General features: G+C 46.5%; 1 protein-coding gene across 6 annotated transcripts in view; it reads left to right on the top strand.

Annotated features, from left to right (window-relative positions):
- FAM120A (family with sequence similarity 120A) overlaps positions 1-20,924 on the top strand; it is a 59,826-nt gene that overhangs the window by 13,078 nt on the left and 25,824 nt on the right. For 5 of the 6 annotated variants that reach the window (XM_054387672.1, XM_054387670.1, XM_054387668.1 and 2 more), the window contains exons 4-9: positions 7,963-8,091; positions 8,557-8,653; positions 9,880-9,980; positions 10,247-10,530; positions 11,913-12,000; positions 15,504-15,728. In XM_054387672.1, coding sequence (XP_054243647.1) covers positions 7,963-8,091; positions 8,557-8,653; positions 9,880-9,980; positions 10,247-10,530; positions 11,913-12,000; positions 15,504-15,728 — 924 coding nt within the window. The remainder of the gene's footprint in view (positions 1-7,962; positions 8,092-8,556; positions 8,654-9,879; positions 9,981-10,246; positions 10,531-11,912; positions 12,001-15,503; positions 15,729-20,924) is intronic. The other variant, XM_054387671.1, reaches the window with a different exon arrangement.

The raw sequence follows: 20,924 nt of genomic DNA, 5'->3' as shown, positions 1-20,924 counted from the left end.
AAAGAAGGACTAAATCAACAGGGACACAAGCCTACAGGAAACCGATTTTCGTTAGTTACTGATCATGGAACAGTTGAGCTTGGGTTTCAGCAGTGCTCATGGTCTGAAATTATAACTTGTTTCAGTAGCTCATTAATTCAGTTTGGCAGTGTGGCAGTGATGTCATTGCAGCTCTCTTTATGGAGACCTGTGAACTGGGCACATGCAGAGAGCAGTCAGTGCTAGGAATGCCTACAGAACCCTAAAAGACACTTGCTTGTTACCCACAAGTGGAGAGCACAAAGGAGCTTCAGAGCAGTGTAGGAAGTGCAAGCTGTCATGAAAACTGGAAATGGGCAGTGGGGGGAGGTGGTGTGGCTGCCCAGGATGTCATCCCTGGGCTCTACCTCAACCTTTGCTTTGTTGTGTCTGTTTAGAGTTACTGTTGAGTATTCTCCATACTGACAACCAAGAGCTCTAATTCCACACCTCATCCAACTCAGGAGTTAGAAAACTTTCTCACTGTGCAAAGATTTCTGATCTTTTGTATCTAAGACAGTGTGGTGTTGAGCATCAAAGCTAATAGATTGAATTTCCAGTGTCCTGGTCTGGTGCTTTTCAGGGAGAGCTGTCAGAGTTAATAATGCATATTTTATTTTCTGCATTCCTTCTCAGTCTTTTATTACAAAGTAGAGAAATGGTTAGTCTTCTTAGAGGAAGCTTTGCTGGTTTGCCAATTAAAAAGTGGAACTTGAAAAAGACCAGTCTTTGCTGATAGAGCATTGGTGTGTCTGCTCAGGTGTCAACATAGTGAGGTGACAAAAAGCAAAGTGAATATTAGAGAAGGACATGAAGGTGGGACTTCAGTTCACATCTAGAAGGACATGAACCTAACGATCAGGAGAATATCTGTACATGTTGGAGAAAAAGCCATGCCTTTCACAAGACATCAGCAATGCAGCTCACAGACAAATTTAAATGAAGACGTTTCAATTGCTCTTGCTGCAAAAGGGACAAAGAATCCCAAACCTAACCCTGCAAGCTGTTCTGAATTTCCCAGTACAAAACAGATAATGCACCTAATAAATGTGTAGACCCATGAGTGAGTTCTGTTACCTGGCTGAGAGCAGAGCTTACTGAAATTCAGACCACCTGAGTGAGAAGCTGGAAGAAGAAAGGAGTTGATAGACTTCCCGAGAAATAACTTGGCTGCTAGACCTTGCTTGGAAGCTAGCATGGTACTCTGCTTTGTGTGCTTTGAGATCTACCTTGGAGACAAAGACATGTGGTTCTTGTTCTGGTACAGTGTGGAGCTTCAAGAGCAACGTGTAACACCATCAGAATGATGTTAGGAGAGCAGTTCCTTATCTCTGGAATGAATTAGTATCTCTTTGGGAGCACATACCACCAAAGAAGTGCTGACTCTCTATTCTCAAGGTTACCTTAGAAACAAGTCTTAGTGCAGTCTCCCTTTTGGAGAAGGGGTGTGCAGGGAAACCTAATCTCCTTGCTTGGTTCATCTCAGCAGAGTGGCAGAGAGAGAGGCTTCCAGAAAGCAATCCAAAGTATGCAGGTTAGGCTGCTTCTCTGAATTGCTCTAGGAAATTCCTGTCTTTCTCTGTTGACTTGAGAGGGTGTCTGCCAGAGGGAGACTCATATGCTAAGTAGAAGCCTGGGTAATTTGCTGCTGCTCAGGTAACAGACATGGTGCTCTTAAGATTTGCTTAAGTAAATGTCTGTCGGTTGTTGGTTTGGGGGGCTTATGCAAAGGGTCCTCATAGCGTGGTGTGGGAAGCCCAGCCCCCTGCTAAAAGCATGGGCATCTGGAGGTCAGAGCAGCTTGCTCAGGGCTTTGCCTAGGCTAGTCTTGAAAGCTTCCAAGGATGGAAACTGCACAGCCTGTCTGGGCAGCCTGCTCCATGGCTTGGCAGACCCAAGGGTAAAAATGTTTTGCCTTTCATGCCATCTGAACCATCTCTGTTCAGGCTGTGTCTGTTGTGTGTCTTTCTCCATAGTGGAGCACTGTGAAGAGTCTGTTTCCATCTGCTTGAGGACCTTTCTGCAGGTATGGGAAGGCTGCTGTTTGGTATCTGCAAAGCCTTGTCATTGCCTGGCTGAATAGAATCACAGAATGGTTTGGGTTGGAAGAGACCTTAAAGGTCATCTAGTTCCAACCACCTTGTTGGACAGGGACACCTCCCACTAGACCAAGATGCTCAAGGCTCTATCCAGCTTAACTGAACGCTTCCAGGGTTGGAGCCTTCACAACTTCTCTGGAAAGCCTGTTCCAGTGCCTCACCCCTCTCACAGGGAAGACTGACTTTCTGTCTAATCTAAATGCAGTTTATTCTAGTTTGAAGCCATAATCCCCATTCAGCCTTTTTTTCTAAAACAAGTGCTCCAAATCCTTGACCATCTCAATGGGCTTCTGTAGAACTAGCTTAACTTTTTTGACATCTGGCATGAGACCTAAACTGGATGTCGTGCTCTAAGAGTGGTCTAACAAGCACTGAGGAGCAAGATCCTTCAGTCTGCTGGCTGTGCTCCTGCTACACAACCCAGGCAAAGTGCAGCTGGCCTTCTCTGCTGCCAGGGCACCAACCTGCTTGGCTTGTATTCCATTTGCTGTCTTCCAAGAGCCCCGGGCTCCTTTTGGCATGACTCCAGCCTACAGAGTAGCCAGGGGTTATTCCTGCCCAGGTGCAAGACTTTGCCTTTGGAGTTGCTGAATTTCTTAAGGCTCATATTGGCTTACTCCTCTGCTTTGTGGATGTCTTTCTGGATGGCAGCCCAGCCCTCCTGGTGGTGTGCAGGGTTGTCATGCAGGTTGTCTCATGAAGTCTGTATGTGTCATGCTTTTGACTTTCTGCTCTCCTCTTTTCTGTCTGATAGCATTTTTGTTCCTCTTGATTGGATTTTCTGAGTCCTCCATGTATAAACTGCTAGCAAGGGATCTCCACATTGTGCATATTCTTATTACCATCAAGACACACAAAAGCAGAGGTCAGTTTCCCAACCAGGAATTTCCAATTGAATAACCTGATCCTCAGGGAAGAGCTGGGCTTCACTGGTTTGCAAGGATGTAAAATCATCCAGGAAACTTCTTGCCTCTTCAGAAAGTTTGTCATTGAACCAGATGCTCTAAAAGCTTGTAAGATGAGATGCTTCTAATATTCAAAGGCTGATACAAAATCCAAACTGTTTGTATGCCTTCTCTAATAGAAATTACTAGCCAAAAAAACCCCAAACCAAAAACCAAAAGCCATGCAGTTTGTTGTAGTGTTCTTCATATCTTCAGCCTTTTCTCTTGCCAGTGGGGAAAAAAAAATGTTCCCTCTTGTGTCACCTCACAGGCACTGAATGTTCAAGGTCTCTTTTTTTTAATGGTTTGAAAATAAAGCTAAATTGATTATCTGTTTCTAGCAGGCATATCAGTAAATGCTGCTACTTGTGTTGATTAGCTTTTAAAGGCTTCAGATCCTGGAGAGAGTAGGCAACTGGAATGATCCCAGGATTGAGGAGCTTTTCCCAGGTGTACCTTGGGTGCCTTCTGCAGTAGCCCACCAGTTCCATCAGTCACTTTTGCAAGTTTATTTTGTCAGACCACTACATTTTTATTTAACAGCTTATGGGCTCTGTAATGTTGCTCCCTGTCTCTCATTTTGACAAACAGTGGTACAGAATTAATTTCTTTTCCCCATGTAATATTTTCAGAGTGCATTAATAGGCCTCTTGTGATTTTTGTCAGTGGTCTGTCATGAAGTTGGAGTGGTGCTTTTACATCTAGCAAAAAAGGGTCATTTTTGGGCATTGTGCTTTTTAACCTGACCACTTCCAAGCATGTGATCCACCTCACAGGATGTTAGGGGTTGGAAAGGACCTCTGGAGATCTTCCAGTCCACCCCCCCTGCCAGAGCAGACCATAGAATCCAGCACAGTTCACATAGGAACACATCCAGACAGGGCTGCAAAGGCTCCAGACAAGGAGACTCCACAACCTCTCTGGGACCCTTACAGTTAAGAAGTTCTTCCTCATGTTGAGGTGGAACCTCCTGTGCTGCAGTTTCCATCCACTGCCCCTTGTCCTGTCCCAGGGCACAGTGAGCAGAGGCTGTCCCTGTCCCTTCCTTCCTGACCCCCAGCCCTCAGATATTTGTAAACATTGATCAGATCCCTCTCAGTCTTCTCCTTTCCAGACTAAACACCCCCAGGGCTCTCAGCATCTCCTCATCAGGCAGTGCTCCAGTCCCTTCATCGTTTTTGTAGCCCTCTCTTGAACTCTCTCCCATCAGGTCCCTGTTCCTCTTAAACTGGGGAGCCCAGAACTGGATGCAATATTCCAGGTGTGGCCTCACTAGGGCAGAGTAGAGGGGAACAGAACCTCCCTGTTTGCCTTTCTAAAATTGATTTTCTGTGGTGTTGCTTGTTTGAAACTCCTCTGTAGAAGATAAGGAAAAAAAACTTCTAGGAAGAGATATCCTATAATGAGAAATCAGTGCAAGGTGACAGTGACTGTGCTGTGAAACACTTTGTGTGCAGCTCCCAGTGACTGACCTATCAACATGTTTTCTGCGACTTCAGATGATAAGGCTTCCTTTTTCCCATAACTAACACTTACTAAGGACTTGTCCAGTGGTTTAATTCACACAGTATTAGAGAGATTGTTTATGGTTCAGTACAAGATCTACCCTTTTGGATTACTGGAAAGCTCTAAAATGAATAAAAACCTTTTCCTCTCTGTTGTCAGGAAAGTACATCTTGTGTTACCACTTCTTGTATCTGCCTCCTGTGCAGGCTGTGACAGTTTTAGTTTTGAGGGTCTTCTCACATCTGTACTGGATTTCTTTGAAACAGAATAAAAGAAGACAAAATGCCCAAATCTGAACCATTCTTTCAGAAGGTCTTGCTTCAGGAATGAAGAACATGCCCCAGGGAGGTCTCTAGGCTGCTTGTTTGAGAGCAGCTAAATGGGGGCAACGTGTGCAGTCAGCCTGCTTAGAGGTGAGCAGGTTAGAAAGCATGGCACTAGAAAAGAGCAGCTCTTTGCTCGTTGCTAAAGGACTACTACAATTCCTGAGAGACCTGAGAAAAATCACAGGAGGCCTACTAGTGCCCTTACTGTGTCTTGCTTGAGCTTCATGCTTCCAGGGTCTGAGGTGGCCATTGCTTCCAGAGTGATGCTAACCACTGATGGTTCGTTGCGCGTTGCTATCAGGGAGGTCACACACAAGCCAGGAGGGATTGCTGACTCCTTCCATCCAGCCACTGTTGAAGTGGTGATTGCAGAAGCACTTAGGTGGTAGTTCAAGGCTTCTCCAGGGAGCTCTGCAGAGGGCTCATTGAACATGGCACAGTCATATTGTGATTCGGTCGCTTTAGAGGGGTGTGATTATTCCATGTACAAATGGGCTGGAAGGTGGTGGTGAAACCACTGGCTTTGTACCAGTGAGAAGGAAATCTGCTTCTGCTTGCAGATTGGGTGCAGAATCTTGTCATCAACATTTGTGACTGCGAGCTTACACACAAATACCATCCATGGTTAGCATTGCCTGTATTCAGAGTGCACACCAGCAACATGGTACTGTCTGAAATAGAAATCATTGCTGTGCCACCACCTGCACTAAACAGAACCCTTCTTACTTTAGGGTCATAGAACATGGAGCTCAGCTTTGGTAGAGAATGGCCACATAGAGAATATTTTGACATTTGTAAAAATCAGGCATTAGAGAAGGAAATACATAAAAACAGGAATCTGGGCCTAAAAATGTTATGGTCTAAATATATGGAATACAGTCTAAGAAGTTGCGATCAAATAAGGGCAGGAAAGAGAATAATTACACATGGTAGACTGTCTCTATAAAAAAGAGTTGTGGCACAGGTTTTAAAGTTGCAGGGACAACTAGTGAAGTGCTAATAAGATTCTGCATAAATATTTCTCACAAGGCAAAGTTTTAGTTGAAGTGTGATACCTCTGTGTAGAATGCAAGCATAATTCTCTCATCTTCTCATCTCTTAAAACCCGGAACTGTTAAATAATAATAATAATGATCTCTCAAGTCTTGAATCCCTGAATTTTGCAAGTAGGAAGATAAAAATATGCTGAAAGCAAAAAAACTGAGCACCCCTGGGGAGGCGTGGAGGGAGCGCTCCAGAATTGCACAGAGGTTCCAGACAGAATTTTCAGAAATTCCTCAGGCATGCTTTAAAATGTAGGACACAAGGTTGGAGAGCTGTTTCCTGCCTCTCTGAGTGTGTGCATTGTGCAGCACACAGGGAAGGTTACAGAAGCAGCTTGGGGTTGAGTTGTTCTTCAGATTCAGCTGGCAGCACCACTCATTTCTTTCCATTTCTCAGTGGTTGCTTGCCCTAAGGTTTCTATACCCTATCTAGGATCATGTTGTACATCTAGGAGCAGTGATTCCCATAACTGTATGCTAAATGCTCCTCAGTTTGTTTTCAGGAGGAGCCTGTTTAGAGATGGAAGTCCAGGGATCCCAGCATAATTCCAGTTCTACTCTTTTCTCCCTATGGACACAAGAAAGGGATCAGGCCAGAGAACTGAGTCTAGAACTTCCTGGTAGCACACATCCATCTCCAGCTGCTTGTAGGAGTCCAGGGTTTCCAGGACTCTCCAGTTCCACTCTGTTCTCAGTGTAGACATAAGAAGGGTTCAAGCCAAAAGAATGAGTGTAGAACTCCCTGGTACAGCATCCATCTGCAGCTGCCCCTCGCTGAGCTGCAGAAGCTTCCTCTGTAGGGCTTTCAGCATCATCCCACGCAGGTTTCCCAGCTCTCTTTTCTTTCTACAAAGAGAGGTCTTTTGCTGCAAAGTCACAAGTGATTCCATTCAGACCCATGGCCTGAGTCAGTGAGCAGTGAATCAATGGGAATTCATCCTTTCCTACCATCTTGAGTGGGGTGTGCTCATGGACTCTGGTTTGTAGACAGATCTATGGTTTGTATTTGCTCAGGTTGTAACACCAGGGACGTTTTTAGCATGCATTTAAGAGCACGTTTCTCATCCGTTTAAAAGCTGGTGAATATGGGAAGTCAGACACATCTGTCACTGGATGGTGAAACATCAGTGATTTTTAATGCCAGAATACTGAGCCTCTTTTATCAGTGGAGTTACCTTAACAATTTCCTCTGTGTCTGCAAAGAGAGTAACCAGCCATATAACCCTGCTGCTACTGAAGTGCTTGAAAGAGCAGGTCACTGTGCTCACATCACAGCAGCAAGAGAATCCATCCATCAGCCCTCGTCCATGTGTCATACAAAAGAGACAAAAAGGGCTCCTTGCCTCAGATGTCATCTGAGTGTGAAGCTGTATGAGCGTGTTCTGCTACATCTAATGAAATACAGAACGTTTGAAAACACTGCTCATTAAACTCTGTAATCTTCAAATAGTGAATAAAATAGTGATTTCGATCAGTTTCTGTAGAATCTTGAAAATAAGTTTCCTTGTGCTACTCTATTTTTCTCCACTTGTTTTTGCTGTGTGCATAGAGATCTTCCCCTTCTCAACTTTTCTGTCTTGGTTCTGCTACCACTTTGCATTCAGAATAGAAGCTGTGTGAACATGAAGTGTTTGCTGGCATGCATGTCCATGTATATAGATGTGAAATGGATGTATCCACATCAGATGGAGAATTTTGCACTAGAGGAAAGGTCCAGCTAGAAAGCAGTAAAGTTATGAGCATTGTTGACCTTGTTTGTTGTTGGAGCTGATGTTTAACTAGCCAGTATTTACACAGAGGTGAGGCTCCACATATCCAGAGCTGTAGCACTGATGACAAACAGAGAAGTCATTGCTGAAGGTAAAGGCTTCAAAACAAGGTGCAAGGCACTCGATATATTTAGACCTTCAGGCAAGGTGGAATTTGTGGGCTGTATTTTCAACAAGCAAAGAGTGTTAAGTGTCTGCTGTGTGAATGAGGGGTGTGGGACTGCCCTGCCTGACTCTGGCTGTCTTTGTTTGCACAGGTACGTGCTCACCAGTTAGTTTTACCACCCTGTGACGTAGTGATCAAAGCCGTAGCTGACTACGTCCGAAATATTCAGGACACCACTGATTTGGATGCCATAGCTAAAGATGTTTTTCAACATTCACAGGTAAAGTAGAAAGCAAATAATTGGGTTGAAGGTGGTGGGTTTTTTAAGCCATTTTTGCTGTGTATTTGGGCTCTATAAAAACAGAGGGGTTAGTCAGTTGATAATAGGGGATGTCTTGTTATATGCAGGGGCTTAGATACTCTAATTTCACTTTCACAGTTTCCAAAGGTAAAAATGCTGCATTTAGCCTCAGTGCTTTAAAGTCAAATTAAAGATTCCCAAAGGGCTGTTGCCACCTGGCTTTGTGCACTGTTGTTGAGAGGCAGTGATACATGGAGATGGTGTTTTCTAGTTTTATCCTTAGATGGGCTGAGATAATAATGCTTGTACTGGAGTAGTGCTGTAGTCCTCGAGGGTTGTTGGTGCTGTGTGTGATGTGGTGTATGTTAACTGCTCTAGAGTGCAGTGCTGAGCTAGAGATGACATACCTGGATTTGCTCCTGACAGATCTTTTTCTTATTTTAGTCTAGAACAGATGACAAAGTTACTCGGTTTAAGAGAGCAGTTGCATATTACTCAGCAACTAATAAACCTATGCCATTTCATCCATCACATTACCTAGGTAAGTAATGCAAGAAATGAGGCTTTTCATGCTGACTGAAACCTGGGGCTGCCCTCAGTCACTATTAGCAAGATCTTACCCAAATGTCTCTGTTCTCTGGTGGCTTTCATTGAATGTGAGGTTTCAGAAGGTTTTCATAGGAAACCTGCAGAGGTTGTGTTCTTTCCCTAAAGAGAGGAGACCAGCCTGGACTGATTTTCCCTGTAGCCATTGGTTCATCGGTTCTAGCGTTAGGACACTTGAGAGTATGCTGCTGTGAACTGAGATCTGGTGACCACTTCCAGTCTTGGATGGTTTCTAAGCAGGAAAGTTTCCTAATAGCTTTATCCCATGAACCACATTTCCCGTTCAAGTAAGCTGGGCTTACTTGACATGTTTGAGAAATCCATTTGTAGTCTTTGATTACTTTTTTGATGTCGTAACACACCGAGTTAACTTGCAGCCCTAAATCATTCTGGCATTGCAGATGATGGAACAGGTTGCCCAGGGAGCAACCTGATCTCTAGTTGAGGATGTCCCTGCTGACTGCAGAGAGGGTTGGGCTGGATGAGCTTTGGAGGTCCCTTCCAACCCATCCCATTCTGTGATTCTCAAGGCTTACAAAAGAACTGTGTTCTCACAGGATTTACTACACGTACCTTATTCGTAAGAAGGAAACGTGATTTGAGCGCAGATTTCTAGAGTTTTCAGTTCCCAGCTTGCTATACTCATACAGATTTAGTTTTAATCTTTGGGGGAGGGGCTGGAGTGTCTTTATTTACAAAGCCCTGCATTAGATGGCATTAAGGCTACCCTAGGTCAGATACTCAAACGATTCAAAATGCCAGCACTGTGTGTCTGTATGACACAGTTGGTGCTGGCTCCTTCATTGTGACATCTCTTGGGATTTTTTTCTTTCAAGCTTCCTTTGATTTCCAGGTAGAACAAAAATGTGCAGTAATGAGAAATACAAAGCACTGAGACAAGGCAAGACAAGTAAAATAGACTTCACAAGCTACAAATACTTTCATTAAAAGGCAAGAATGAATAAAACTGACTTGAAGGCATACTAGGAAACAGTAATGCTAACAGAAGAAGAATAAATAAACCATAGAAGCAAGAGGATAAAAAGGGTAACGTTTGTGTCAAATACTGAACGTTTTCATGAGTGTTTGGGTTTTTTCTTCTCTCTCTCTTTTTTTTTTTTTTTTTTTTTTTTTGCTTCCTCCTCCCTATTCACGCTACAGCAGCCAGACCAAATCAGTTTGGTATGCCTGGGATAGTGCCACCATATGTTCCTTCTCAGATGCTTAACATTCCACAGACCTCACTACAAGCAAAACCTGTGGTAAGTATAGCCCTCTGCCCTTCTCCTTGGGAGAAGCCTATGTACTCATCACATTAAAACCTAGGTGGGTTCACTGATGGAATTTTAAGTCTGGAGCTACAGTGATGCTACAGACTTCTATAGATGTCCAAGATGGCTGAGATTTAATGTTGCACCTTTGGAAAATGCCACTTGATCAAATGCTGCATTTTGTTGTGAAACAACAAAATTCTCTACCAACAACAAAATTTTCTACCCTTCACTTAAGAACCATCACTTTCTTTTAGGCCCAGCAGATGTCCAATCAGGGTGGGGCCCAAGGTCAGGGTCCATACCCATACAGTCTCTCTGAGCCAGCCATCACCTTGGAAACAGGTGGAAAAAGTCTTTCTGAGCAGAACAACTACAGTAACATTCCTCACGAAGGAAAGCATACACCATTGTATGAGCGGTCCTCTCCGATCAACCCAGCTCAGAGTGGCAGCCCTAACCATGTGGATTCAACCTATTTCCCTGCCTCTTCTACATCCTCCTCCTCTGACAACGATGAAGGCAATGGTGGTGCAGTGAAGTAAGTTCTTCACGAGGATGTTTGCTTGCTCAGCTTCTGTTACATCAATCTGCTGTCAGAGTCATTTGCCAGTATCCTGAAAGTAAGAAACCTGAAAATTGGTAATGGGATAGACTGAGAAAAAGAGAGGTGTAGGTCACTGTGACTGCAAACACCCCCCCATGGTTCACTCAGGTCACCTCTGCTGGTTTCTTACCGAGCAGAAATCCACACCCAAATAGTGTTGGGTGTTTCTCCACTCCTTCCCTTCTCTTCTATTGAAAGGAGTGAGTGAGATGTTGGTAAATGTCATAAAGCCCTGGAGTTCTTTACTTAGTGTAAGAGAAGTTCCTAATTAACAGTGTAATTCATCAACATTTCAGTAGCAAAGAGCAGTGAACCTTCACTGGGTGTTGTGCTGTTTACCCTGGTAAAATGTGGGGATGTTGGGGCTTTGGAAGGACTGCTGCTGTGAATGTCACAGCTTCACCATTTAGAGCAGTGACCAAGAGCCCTCATGGACAGGCTGAGTTTGGAGCAAAGCAGTAAAGTTGGTTTTGTTCTGTTCTGTTCATGTGCCTGCTTACTTGAAGTATTTCTGACTTCCACCAGATCCTGTCTCTGCCCTTAGCAATAAAGTTGTGCAGACTTTCATGTAATTACCGCTCCCTGACCTAGAAAAAGGAAATTTGAAGAGAAGACAGTTTGGATTTACCTTTGTCTTGTCAGGGGTAGTGGCTTGCTGTGTGAGAATCAAAGCCTGGGGCTTTAGGAGGTCTGTGATTGCCCCTGGAAGTCTGTGGTTGTCTGTGACAGTGTGTGTTACTACTGGATGTGCCTGTGGTTCTACACATGGCTTGGACTTAGCTTTGGGATGCAGTCTTTAAATAATACCACGTCTTGCTTAGTGAAGCAGGTAAATGTGCATGGCTTCCATGCACCATGGAACTGGAAATGTGCCTGTTTCAGAAAAAAAAGGAGCAGATCTTTTTTTCAGGCTGTTTTAGAGTTGCCTTCTGCATTGTATCAATAGATGAGAATAAATTCAGAAGCAGACCTGAACAGTGTCCTGTATGTTGCAGTTTGGAGAGACAATCTCCTAACTGAGGGAAATTCTTGGCACAGCGACAGATATTTAAAAGTTCACTCAGGGCTTTTTCCTGCCTGAACATTATTTAGTCTTTAGTAATACACAGCTTTTAAATACGGGCCACCTGTTGACACGGGCTAAGGGTCAGGACTGGAGTCTTGAAGAGAATCCTACAAAGTGGCTTTTCTAGTACATAGCATCCCTTGAAATCAGAGTCTGGCCAGTAGTTCTGATAAGTCACCAAGGACTCATTCCCACCTTATCTCAGACAGCCCTCTGATACTTGACTGTTTTTCTTTCTGTTGTCCTTCAGCCATGTCAGTGGGAACAAAATAGGCTGGGAGAAAACGGGAGCCCAGTCAGAAAGTCAAACGCGTGGAGAGCTGGGAGACCAAACAAAGGTAATTCCTTCAGTTCCAGACACCACAATTTGCTCTTTTGTATTAAACTCAGCAAACTCGGAGTAGAATGTTCAATATTGGTCTGTAGGGTTTAGTATGAACTTGTCTGCATTGTTGTGAATTCCAGAGCAACAGCTTGAAAGCACAGGAAGAATTTTTGCAAGGAGCATTGTTGTAGCATATACATAAAGGAGAAAATGAAACAGAATGTGTTAGAAAGGTTTAGATATAAAATAGGAACCAATTAAGGTTAACTTAACAGTCGTGCTCAGATATTGCTGCCCATGTTTGCAGCAGGGCATTCTTTCGATCTTTTGTAAGTCTCAGGGTCTGAGCACACAGACTCCATGGCCTGCAACCTGCAGTGCAGTCAGAACAGCTCTAACACATTGTGGTGTTAGCTACAGACTGTTACTCATAGAGTCATGGAAAGGGTTGGGTTGCAAGGGACCTTAAAGATCATTCAGTTCCAACCCCCCTGCCATGGACAGGACACCTCCCACTCCCCCAGGCTGCTCAAGGCCACATCCAGCCTGACCTTGAACATCTCCGGGGAGGAGGCATCCACAGCCTCCCTGGGCAACCTGTTCCAGTGTCTCACCACACTCGCTGGAAAGAATTTCTTCCTAATATCCAGTCTGAATCTGCCTTCCTCAAGCTTCAATCCATTCCCTCTTGTCCTGTCACTCCCAGCCCTTGTCAGAAGTCCCTCCCCAGCTTTCCTGGAGCCCCTTCAGGTACTGGAAGGCTCCTCTAAGGTCTCCCTGGAGCCTTCTCTTCTGCAGGCTGAACAGCCCCACCTATCTCAGCCTCTCCTCATAGGGGAGGTTCTCCAGTCTCTGATCATCTTTGTAGCCTCCTCTGGACCCACTCCAGCAGCTCCAGGTCCTTCTTGTGCTGTGGGCCCCAGAACTGCAGGCAGTGCTGCAGGTGGGGTCTGAGCAGAGCAGAGCAGAGGGGCAGAATCCCCTCCCTGTGCTGCTGCTCTCCCTGCTTTGGATGCAGCCCAGCACACAGCTGCCTGCTGGGCTGTCAGCAGCCATTGCTGGGGAGTTTTTCATCAACTAACACTCCCAAGTCCTTCTCAAGGCTGCTCTTGAGCCCCTCCTCACCCAGCCTATATTTGTATTCCCTTATTAAAGCTCAGCTGAGGAATAAAAGTCTTTTTGTAACCGCCTGGTGTGAATGCCACACGATGCATATTAAAGTAGGTCTGTGGGACCAGTTAGAATGTTTTGCTCCTAAACTAAGGATGGGAAAACTAAGCCCTTGATAAAGACTCACCATTATACCATTCAGTTTCTTCATGGTTTAAAGCCATTGTCTGGTGTGTGATGGTCTGTGTTCCAGATCTGAGCCATGTTTGGAAAGAACATTCAAAGCATTTGCACCTAACATTGCTGCACCTCTGTGATGGAACTGCACGCTGCACACCAGCTCTTACTTCTGTGTCAGAAAGGCACTCACAAGTTCCTTACACTGCAGACAAACAGAGCATTTTCCCTGTACCTTTGGCATAGAAATTCCAGTGAAGTTGGGCTTTGTGCTTGGAATATCAAGCTGCTGAGTTCATCAGCAGTGGTTCTTGTTTTTCAGACTACACCCCATAGGATACATGCCGTTGTATGTGCCTGCAGATCACTCACCCTATGCAAATGCTGATTTGACCTATTCCATTCCTTTCTTCTTGGCATTTCAGGCTGGGTGTGAAGCCTGCTGGGTGCCAGCTACAGCCCTGCATGTGCTGCACAGCACTGTGTCTTGGGGAGGGAGAGAAGCCAGAGCAGCAGCAGGGCCTTCCCTAGAGCTGGATGATGGGGTGGGTGGGAGCTGCTGCATGGCTTGCCTGGCTGCCTGTCTTCAGGATTAGAGCTAGACAGGCAGTGGTGAAACCTTCCTTTAGGTGCATGCATGCAGTCCAACTGAAGTCCATCCACTGTAATATGTAAATACTTCTGAGTTTTACTTGCCTTTTTCTTTTTTACTATAAAACCACTTCTTCAGCCTTCACTAGTAGCAGACAGTTGCACCCGTGAAGCATGACAGGGAGGATTCTAAGTACATTTTGTAGATGAGCTAGTTTCCTAGAGAGGTAAGATATTAATGATTAAAAGAAATCTTCCCTGAAGATTGCAGCTGAACGAGCACTGTGAATTGCTGAGTTAACTTCAAGTGCTGAAAGCAGCACAGATCAGGCAGGTAGCAGCAGTCTTGACACTTCTCTCAACCTGATTTCGTTGTCAAAACTCTGTGCTCATAGTTGTCTCTTGGCATGATTATGTATGACAAAGGTAGGCTCATCTCATCTGGGAGGGAATGTATACTGCTAAAGAAAAAACCCACCTGTGGTAGTTCCTAAGATGTCTGAGCATGGCTGGAGCAGATCCAGGAGGCACCTTGTCATTCAAACAGGGCAAGCATTGCAGATGGGGGGAGGTTTGGCCATATTCCTTCTCTGCTCCCAGGAACTGGCAGATCTGTAAACTCCTCTTTGTGGTCCCCTATCACTCACCTTTAGTTGTTGGGGTAATAGAAGACAGGGACAAAAGTCTTTAAACTGATAAAGCCATATTTGATAATATAATAGAGTTTGACTAGAGCTATGATAGCTCAGCTGTTCATCACAACATCCCAGACTGTGTTAGCAGTGTTTTCCTTTGCAGCTTTTAACCCTTTCTTTTGTGTATTTTCATTTTTGTAAATGAAATAAAGATTTCCAGCTATAAAATAGCATCTTTTGGTCACATCCTCTTTGTCTGCTTAAAATGCAAACTATGGCTGAAAGTTTCCATTTTCCACCCAAAGCCAGCTTTGGATCATGCATTATAGGTACAGCTGAGAATCAGAAAATCACTGAACCATTTGGGTTGGAAAAGTCCTTTAAGCTCATCCAGTCCAACCAAGCTCAACTCTACCAAGGCTGGGGCTAAACCATGGCCCTCAGCACCACAGCTCTGCCTCTGGGAAACATCTCCAGGGGTGGGGATTCAACCACCTCTCTGGGCAGCCTGTGCCAGGCTTTGAGAGCTCTTTCAGGGAAGATGCTTCTTCTGATGCCCAACCTAAACCTCCCCCGGTGCAACTTGAGGCAACTTCTTAGCAGAGGGAAGAGACCAACCCCAACCTGGCTTCAATCTCCTTTCAGGTAGCTGTCTTCCCTCAGCCTCCTCTTCTCCAGACTTAACATGCCCAGTTCCCTCAGCTGCTCCTCCCCAGCCCTGTTCTCCAGACCCTTCCCCAGCTTTGCTGCCCTTGTCTGGACCTGCTCCAGCACCTCAGTGTCCTTCTTGCAGTGAGTGGCCCAAAACTGAACCCCAGTATTCAGAGTGTGGCCTCACCATTGCTCAGTACAGGGGCCCAGTCACTGCCCTGGTTCACCCATGAGGTGAAGATGTCCTATTTAAGTTGTAGGTGAAGAGGGAAAGTGCTGTTTCTCTTGGCTGATCTCCTGGCCTGTTTCTGCATGCATTGAAAACCTCTGCATTTTGTGTGTTCTCTTACAGGTAGAAGGTTCCTCTAGTGCTTCTTCAGGAAGTCAGGCAGCTGATGTCAAAGGGAATCAAAGCAGTAATCCACAAATCCCCTGCCTGTTGTCAATGCCCACCAGAAACCACATGGATATTACTACCCCTCCATTACCTCCTGTAGCACCTGAAGTATTAAGAGTGGCAGAACACAGGCACAAGAAGGGGTTAATGTATCCTTACATCTTTCATGTCCTAACCAAGGTATGGCAATGTAAAGTTCTCTTCTGTGCACTCATGATTCTGGAGAGATAATTGCATCTGCTGAAGGGCAGCACAACTTCACAGCTCTCATCCTGCTTGGAGGGTTTGGGCCATTTCAGAGCTTCTGCCAATATTTCCCCGTTTCCTAAGCACTGATTTGGGCTGGTAACTCTTGCAGTAAATGTGAGGTGATTGTGGATTTGAAATGTTTACTTACAAGAGGAATCCTTTTTCCTGCCTGGATGGAGATATTTTTACATCTGTGCATCTGTGTCTGTGTTTTTTATAGAGTCCATCTGAAAACTCCTGCCTGTGTGCTTTGGTGCCTGTGCCAAGGCTTTGCTATTTTCAGAGTTCAAACATGCTTAGATTGTTTTCCCTCACAGTCTGCTCCCTCCCTCCCATCCCTGGTAGCTAGCCCTGATGGAAGCATAGTAGCTGTAAGAAATCTCCTTTGTCTAGTCCTAAAATGGCATTCCAGAGATGTTCTGAGTTGGTGGTGGTTTGTAGTTTGGCAGAACATCTCTGATGGCTTTTTTTGCCTGGTGGGGGAAGGGAGGGAGGAAGGGAATTGGCTGTTTTACCTGCTTCCAGATTTGGTTTACTTTGAGGTGCCAGGTGAGCTTACAAGCATTTTCACACAGCTTTAGGACCCTTGGTCTGCTCAGAGTGTTCAGTAAAAAAAATTACCCAAATGGCCATGTGAGGATGCCTTAGAAGGCAATGAGGCAGCTTCTCACAGGGAGAGGCAGTTACAGCCTGCCTCAGTGTGTCTGGAAGCTGCTGAAGACTGCTTCATGCAGAACCAGGAAGGAGCCAGAGCAGTTGGTATTCCTGCACATCTGGATTTGACTTCATCCAGTCTCCAAAGACATTAAGTTTGTTCCTTTCAAGTGCAAAGAGATTAGTCCCAAAATGAGACAACTTCAGTCTTCTTCCTCTTCAGTGTTCAAAGCACTTAGTACAAACCTCAAACCTGTTCAGCATTCAGCAAAATGGCACTGTCCACATTCCTCTCAACTTGGATTTGTCTTAAAAATCCACTTCAGGACAAAAAGTACTGGAGGTGGGGGTCTGGAATCCATAAAAAGGAAAGTGGAGACGAATCAGAAGGTGTGAAGCCCATTGATGGGCTGGCTCTCTTCACTGCCTGCAGAGCCATCATAGAGTCATGGAATCATTCAGGTTGGAAGAGACATTTAAGATCATAGAATCACAGAATGGCTTGAGTTGGAAGTTGCAAGCCCCCCTGCCATGGGCAGGCACACCTCCCACCAGCCCAGGTTGCTCAAAGCCTCGTCCAGCCTGGTCTTAAGCACTTGCAGGGATGAGGTATCCACAACCTGTCCAGTGTCTCCCCACCCTCACTGTCAAGAATTTCTTTCTCATCTCCAGTCTCCATCTCCCCTCTTCCAGCTCAAAACCATTGTCCCTCATCCTGTCACTCCCAACCCTTGTCAAAAATGCCTCCCCAGCCCTCCTGGAGCCCTTTCAGGTACTGGAAGGCTGCTCTAAGGTCTCCCTGGAGCCTTCTCTTCTCCATGCTGAACAGCCCCAGCTCTCAGCCTGTCCCCATAGGAGAGGTTCTCCAGCTCTCTGATCATTTTCAAGGGCTCCTCAGGACTCACTCCAGCAGCCCTATGTCCTTCTTGAGCTGGAGGCACCAGAACTGGACACAACACTCTGGGTGAGGCCTCAGCAGAGCAGAGGGGCAGTCACCTCTCTTGATCTGCTGGCCACACTGCTTTGGATGCCATTGGCCCTCTGTGCTGTCAGTGCCTGTTGCTGGCTCCTGTCCAGCTTCTCACCCACCAGAGCCCCCAAGTCCTTCTGCAGGGCTATTCTCAATCTCATCATCTCCCAGCCTGAATTGGTACCAAAGATTGCCCCAAGCTGAGTGCAGGTCCTTGCACTTTGCTTTATGGAACCTCATGAGATTCTCCTCAGCCACCTCTCCAGCCTGTGCAGGTCCCTCTGCACAGCACCCATCCTGTCCCTCAGTCATGTCAACCACTCCACTCAGTTTGATGTCATCTGCAGACTAGTTGATGGTGCCTCAGTTCTACTGTCTGTAGCACTGGTGAAGATACTGACCAGCACTAGTCCCAGTACAGACCCTTGAGAACACCACTTGTCACCCATCTTTACCTGGACATTGAGCTGTTGACCACTACCCTCTGGATGCCACCATCCAGCCCATTCCTTATCCACTGAACAGTCCGCCCATGAAATCCAACTCTCCCCCCATCTCCTGTACTCAGAGAGAAGGGTGTTGTGGGGAACTGCGTCAGAGGCCTTGCAGAAGTCCAGACAGGTGACACCTGTTGGTCTTCCCTTGTCCACTGATGTAGTCACCCCACGGTAGGAAGCCCCTGGATTGCACAGGCAGGGCCTGCCCCTGCTGAAGCCATGCTGACTGTCTCCTGTCACCTCCCTGTCCTCCATGGGCCTTAGCAGAGCTTCCAGGAGGATCTGCTCCATGATCTTCCCAGGCACAGAGTTGAGGCTGACAGTTTGGTAGCTCCCAGGATCCTCCTTTCTGCCTTTCTTAATGATGGGTGGGGTGTGTCCCTTCAGTCTCCAGGGGCTTCACCTGACTGCCAGGACTGTTCAGATATCATGGAGAGGAGCTTGGCAACTCCCATCAGCCAATTCCCTCGGGACTCTGGGATGCATCTCATCAGGTTCCATAGACTTGTGTATGTTCAGGTGGTCCCAAACCTGATCTTCCCTTGCTATGGGAGGGACTTTACTCCCCTAGTCCTCAAGTCCAACCCAGCACTGATTGAGTCATCCTTAACTATGTCCCTCAGCAACATTTCTACATGGCTTTTAAACAGCTCCACTGATGGGGACTCCCACCACTGTCCTGGGCAGCCTGTTCCAGTGTTTGAGAACCATTTCAGTGAAGAAGTTTCTTCTCATGTCCAACCTAAACCTCTCCTGGTGTAACTTGAGGCCATTTCCTCTCATTCTATCACTTGTCACTAGGGAGAAGAGACCAAGCCCCACCACACTGCAGCCTCCTCTCAGGGAGCCTCCTCTTCTCCAGACTAAACACCTCCAGCTCCCTCAGCTGCTCCTCACCAGCCGTGTTCTCCAGACCCTTCCCCAGCTTTGTTGCCCTTCTCTGGACCTTTCCAGCCCTCAGTGTCCTCCTTGGAGTGAAGGGCCCAGAGCTGAACCCAGTGCTCAAGGTGTCACTGCACCTGTGCTGAGTACAGGGGGACAATCTCTGCCCTGCTCCTGCTGCCCACACCATTGGTGATTCAGGTGAGGCTGCTGGTGGCCTTCTTGGCCACCTGGGCACTCCCTGGCTCATGTTCAGTCGCTGTCAGGCAGCACCCCCAGGTCCTGTTCTGCTGGGCATCCATCTTTCCAGCCACTCATTCCTAAGTCTGGAGTGCTCATGGGGTTGTTGTAACCCAGGTGTAAGACCTAGCACTTGCCCTTGTTGAACCTCACATGGTTGGCCCCTGCCCATCTATCCATCCTGGCCAGGTCCCTCTGTAGAACGTTCCTACCTTCAAGCAGGTCAGTACTCCTGCCCAACGTGCTGTATCATACTGCACAGTGGGGAATGCTTTAGATGGCCCTATTTGAGAAACCCTTTAGCAACAGGGAAGTCATCAAATCATAGAAGGGCTTAGGCTGGAGGAGACCTTAGAGATCATCTAATCCAACCCCTCTGTCATAGGCAGGGATGCCTCTCAGCTAGCCTAGGTTGCTCAAGGTCCCATCCAACCTAGCCTTGAACACAGGATTATAGAATCAGTCAGGGTTGGAAGGGACCACAAGGATCAGCCAGTTCCAAACCCCTGCCATGGGCAGGGACACCTCACACTAGATCAGGCTGGCCAGAGCCTCATCCAGCCTGGCCTTAAACACCTCCAGGGATGGAGCCTCAACCACCTCCCTGGACAACCCATTCCAGGCTCTCACCACTCTCATGGGGAAGAACTTCTTCCTCATGTCCAGTCTGAATCTCCCCACTTCCAGCTTTATTCCATTCCCCCCAGTCCTGTCACTACCTGAGATCCTAAAAAGTCCCTCCCCAGCTTTCTTGTAGCCCCCTTCAGATACTGGAAGGCCTCCTCGGAGCCTTCTTTTCTCCAGACTGAACAGCCCCAACTCTCTGTCTGTCCTCATAGGAGAGGTGCTCCAGCCCTCTGATCATCCTTGTAGCCCTATCTCCATCATCTCCAGGGGGCATCCACAGCCTCTTCGGACAATGCATTCCAGAGTCTTGGCACCCTTGTAGTGAAGAATTTCTTTTTAAGATCCAATCTAAACCTATTCTCCTTCTCCTTCAATTGAAATCCATTTCCCCTTGTCCTGTTGCTGGACACTTGTAAAAAGTCCCTCTGAAGCCTTCCTGTAGGATCCTTTCAGCTATTGGAAGGGTGCTCTGAAGTCCCTCCAGAGCCTTCTCTTCTCCAGGCTGAACAACCCCAGCTCCCTCAGCCTGTCCTCACAGAGGACACAGAGCAGAGGTGTTCCAGCCCCCCTGGATCATCTTTGTGGCCCTCCTTTGGACTCGTTCTAACAGATTTATGTCACTCTTATGCTGGGGACACCAGAGCTGGAGGCACTATAGGAAGTGGTGTCTCACAAACGCAGAGTCAAGGGACAGAATCCCCTAAGTCCATCTGGAGATGGCTGCAGAAGAAAATCAGTCTTACCTGAGTTGCCATGTGTACACTGACTGGTGTCTTGGTGTTGAGTGACAGCATCTTGCAGAGATGGGCACGGGAGGGGTGTTCCAGGCCATGCTGCAGAGCCCTGTTAGACATGGCTCATACCTAGAGCAGCACTGCCTGAGTTAACCCTGGCAGTGTCCCTGTGTCATCACTCCAAGGTGTCACCCACAGCATGACTTGACTCCAAGGTGTCATCCAGCATGTCACTTGGGGAGCTGCAGTGGAGGGGAGGAGGTCAAAGTGAAGGTACTAAAGTGAAGCACTCGTTTGTCACTGTGGCAATTCCAAGCTGATACTTGGGAGCAGTGCAGTGAACTTGGTCATCTTCCAAGAGAGTCTTAACAGGGTGGGATGCAGAGACAGAAAGATAGAATGTTGCTGCTGTTCTGAGAGAGGAGGGTGGAAGGCTCCTTCCTCCTTTTCACTGAGAAAGCCTAAAATGTATATAAAATATAAACTATGTCTTCAGTTGGATACATTCCAGATCAACCTTGTT

The sequence above is a fragment of the Indicator indicator genome, chromosome 15, assembly GCF_027791375.1.
Source record: "Indicator indicator isolate 239-I01 chromosome 15, UM_Iind_1.1, whole genome shotgun sequence".
Lineage (NCBI taxonomy): Eukaryota > Metazoa > Chordata > Aves > Piciformes > Indicatoridae > Indicator > Indicator indicator.
Note: the sequence above shows the minus strand (reverse complement) of the source record. Positions and strands in the feature narration are given on the sequence as shown.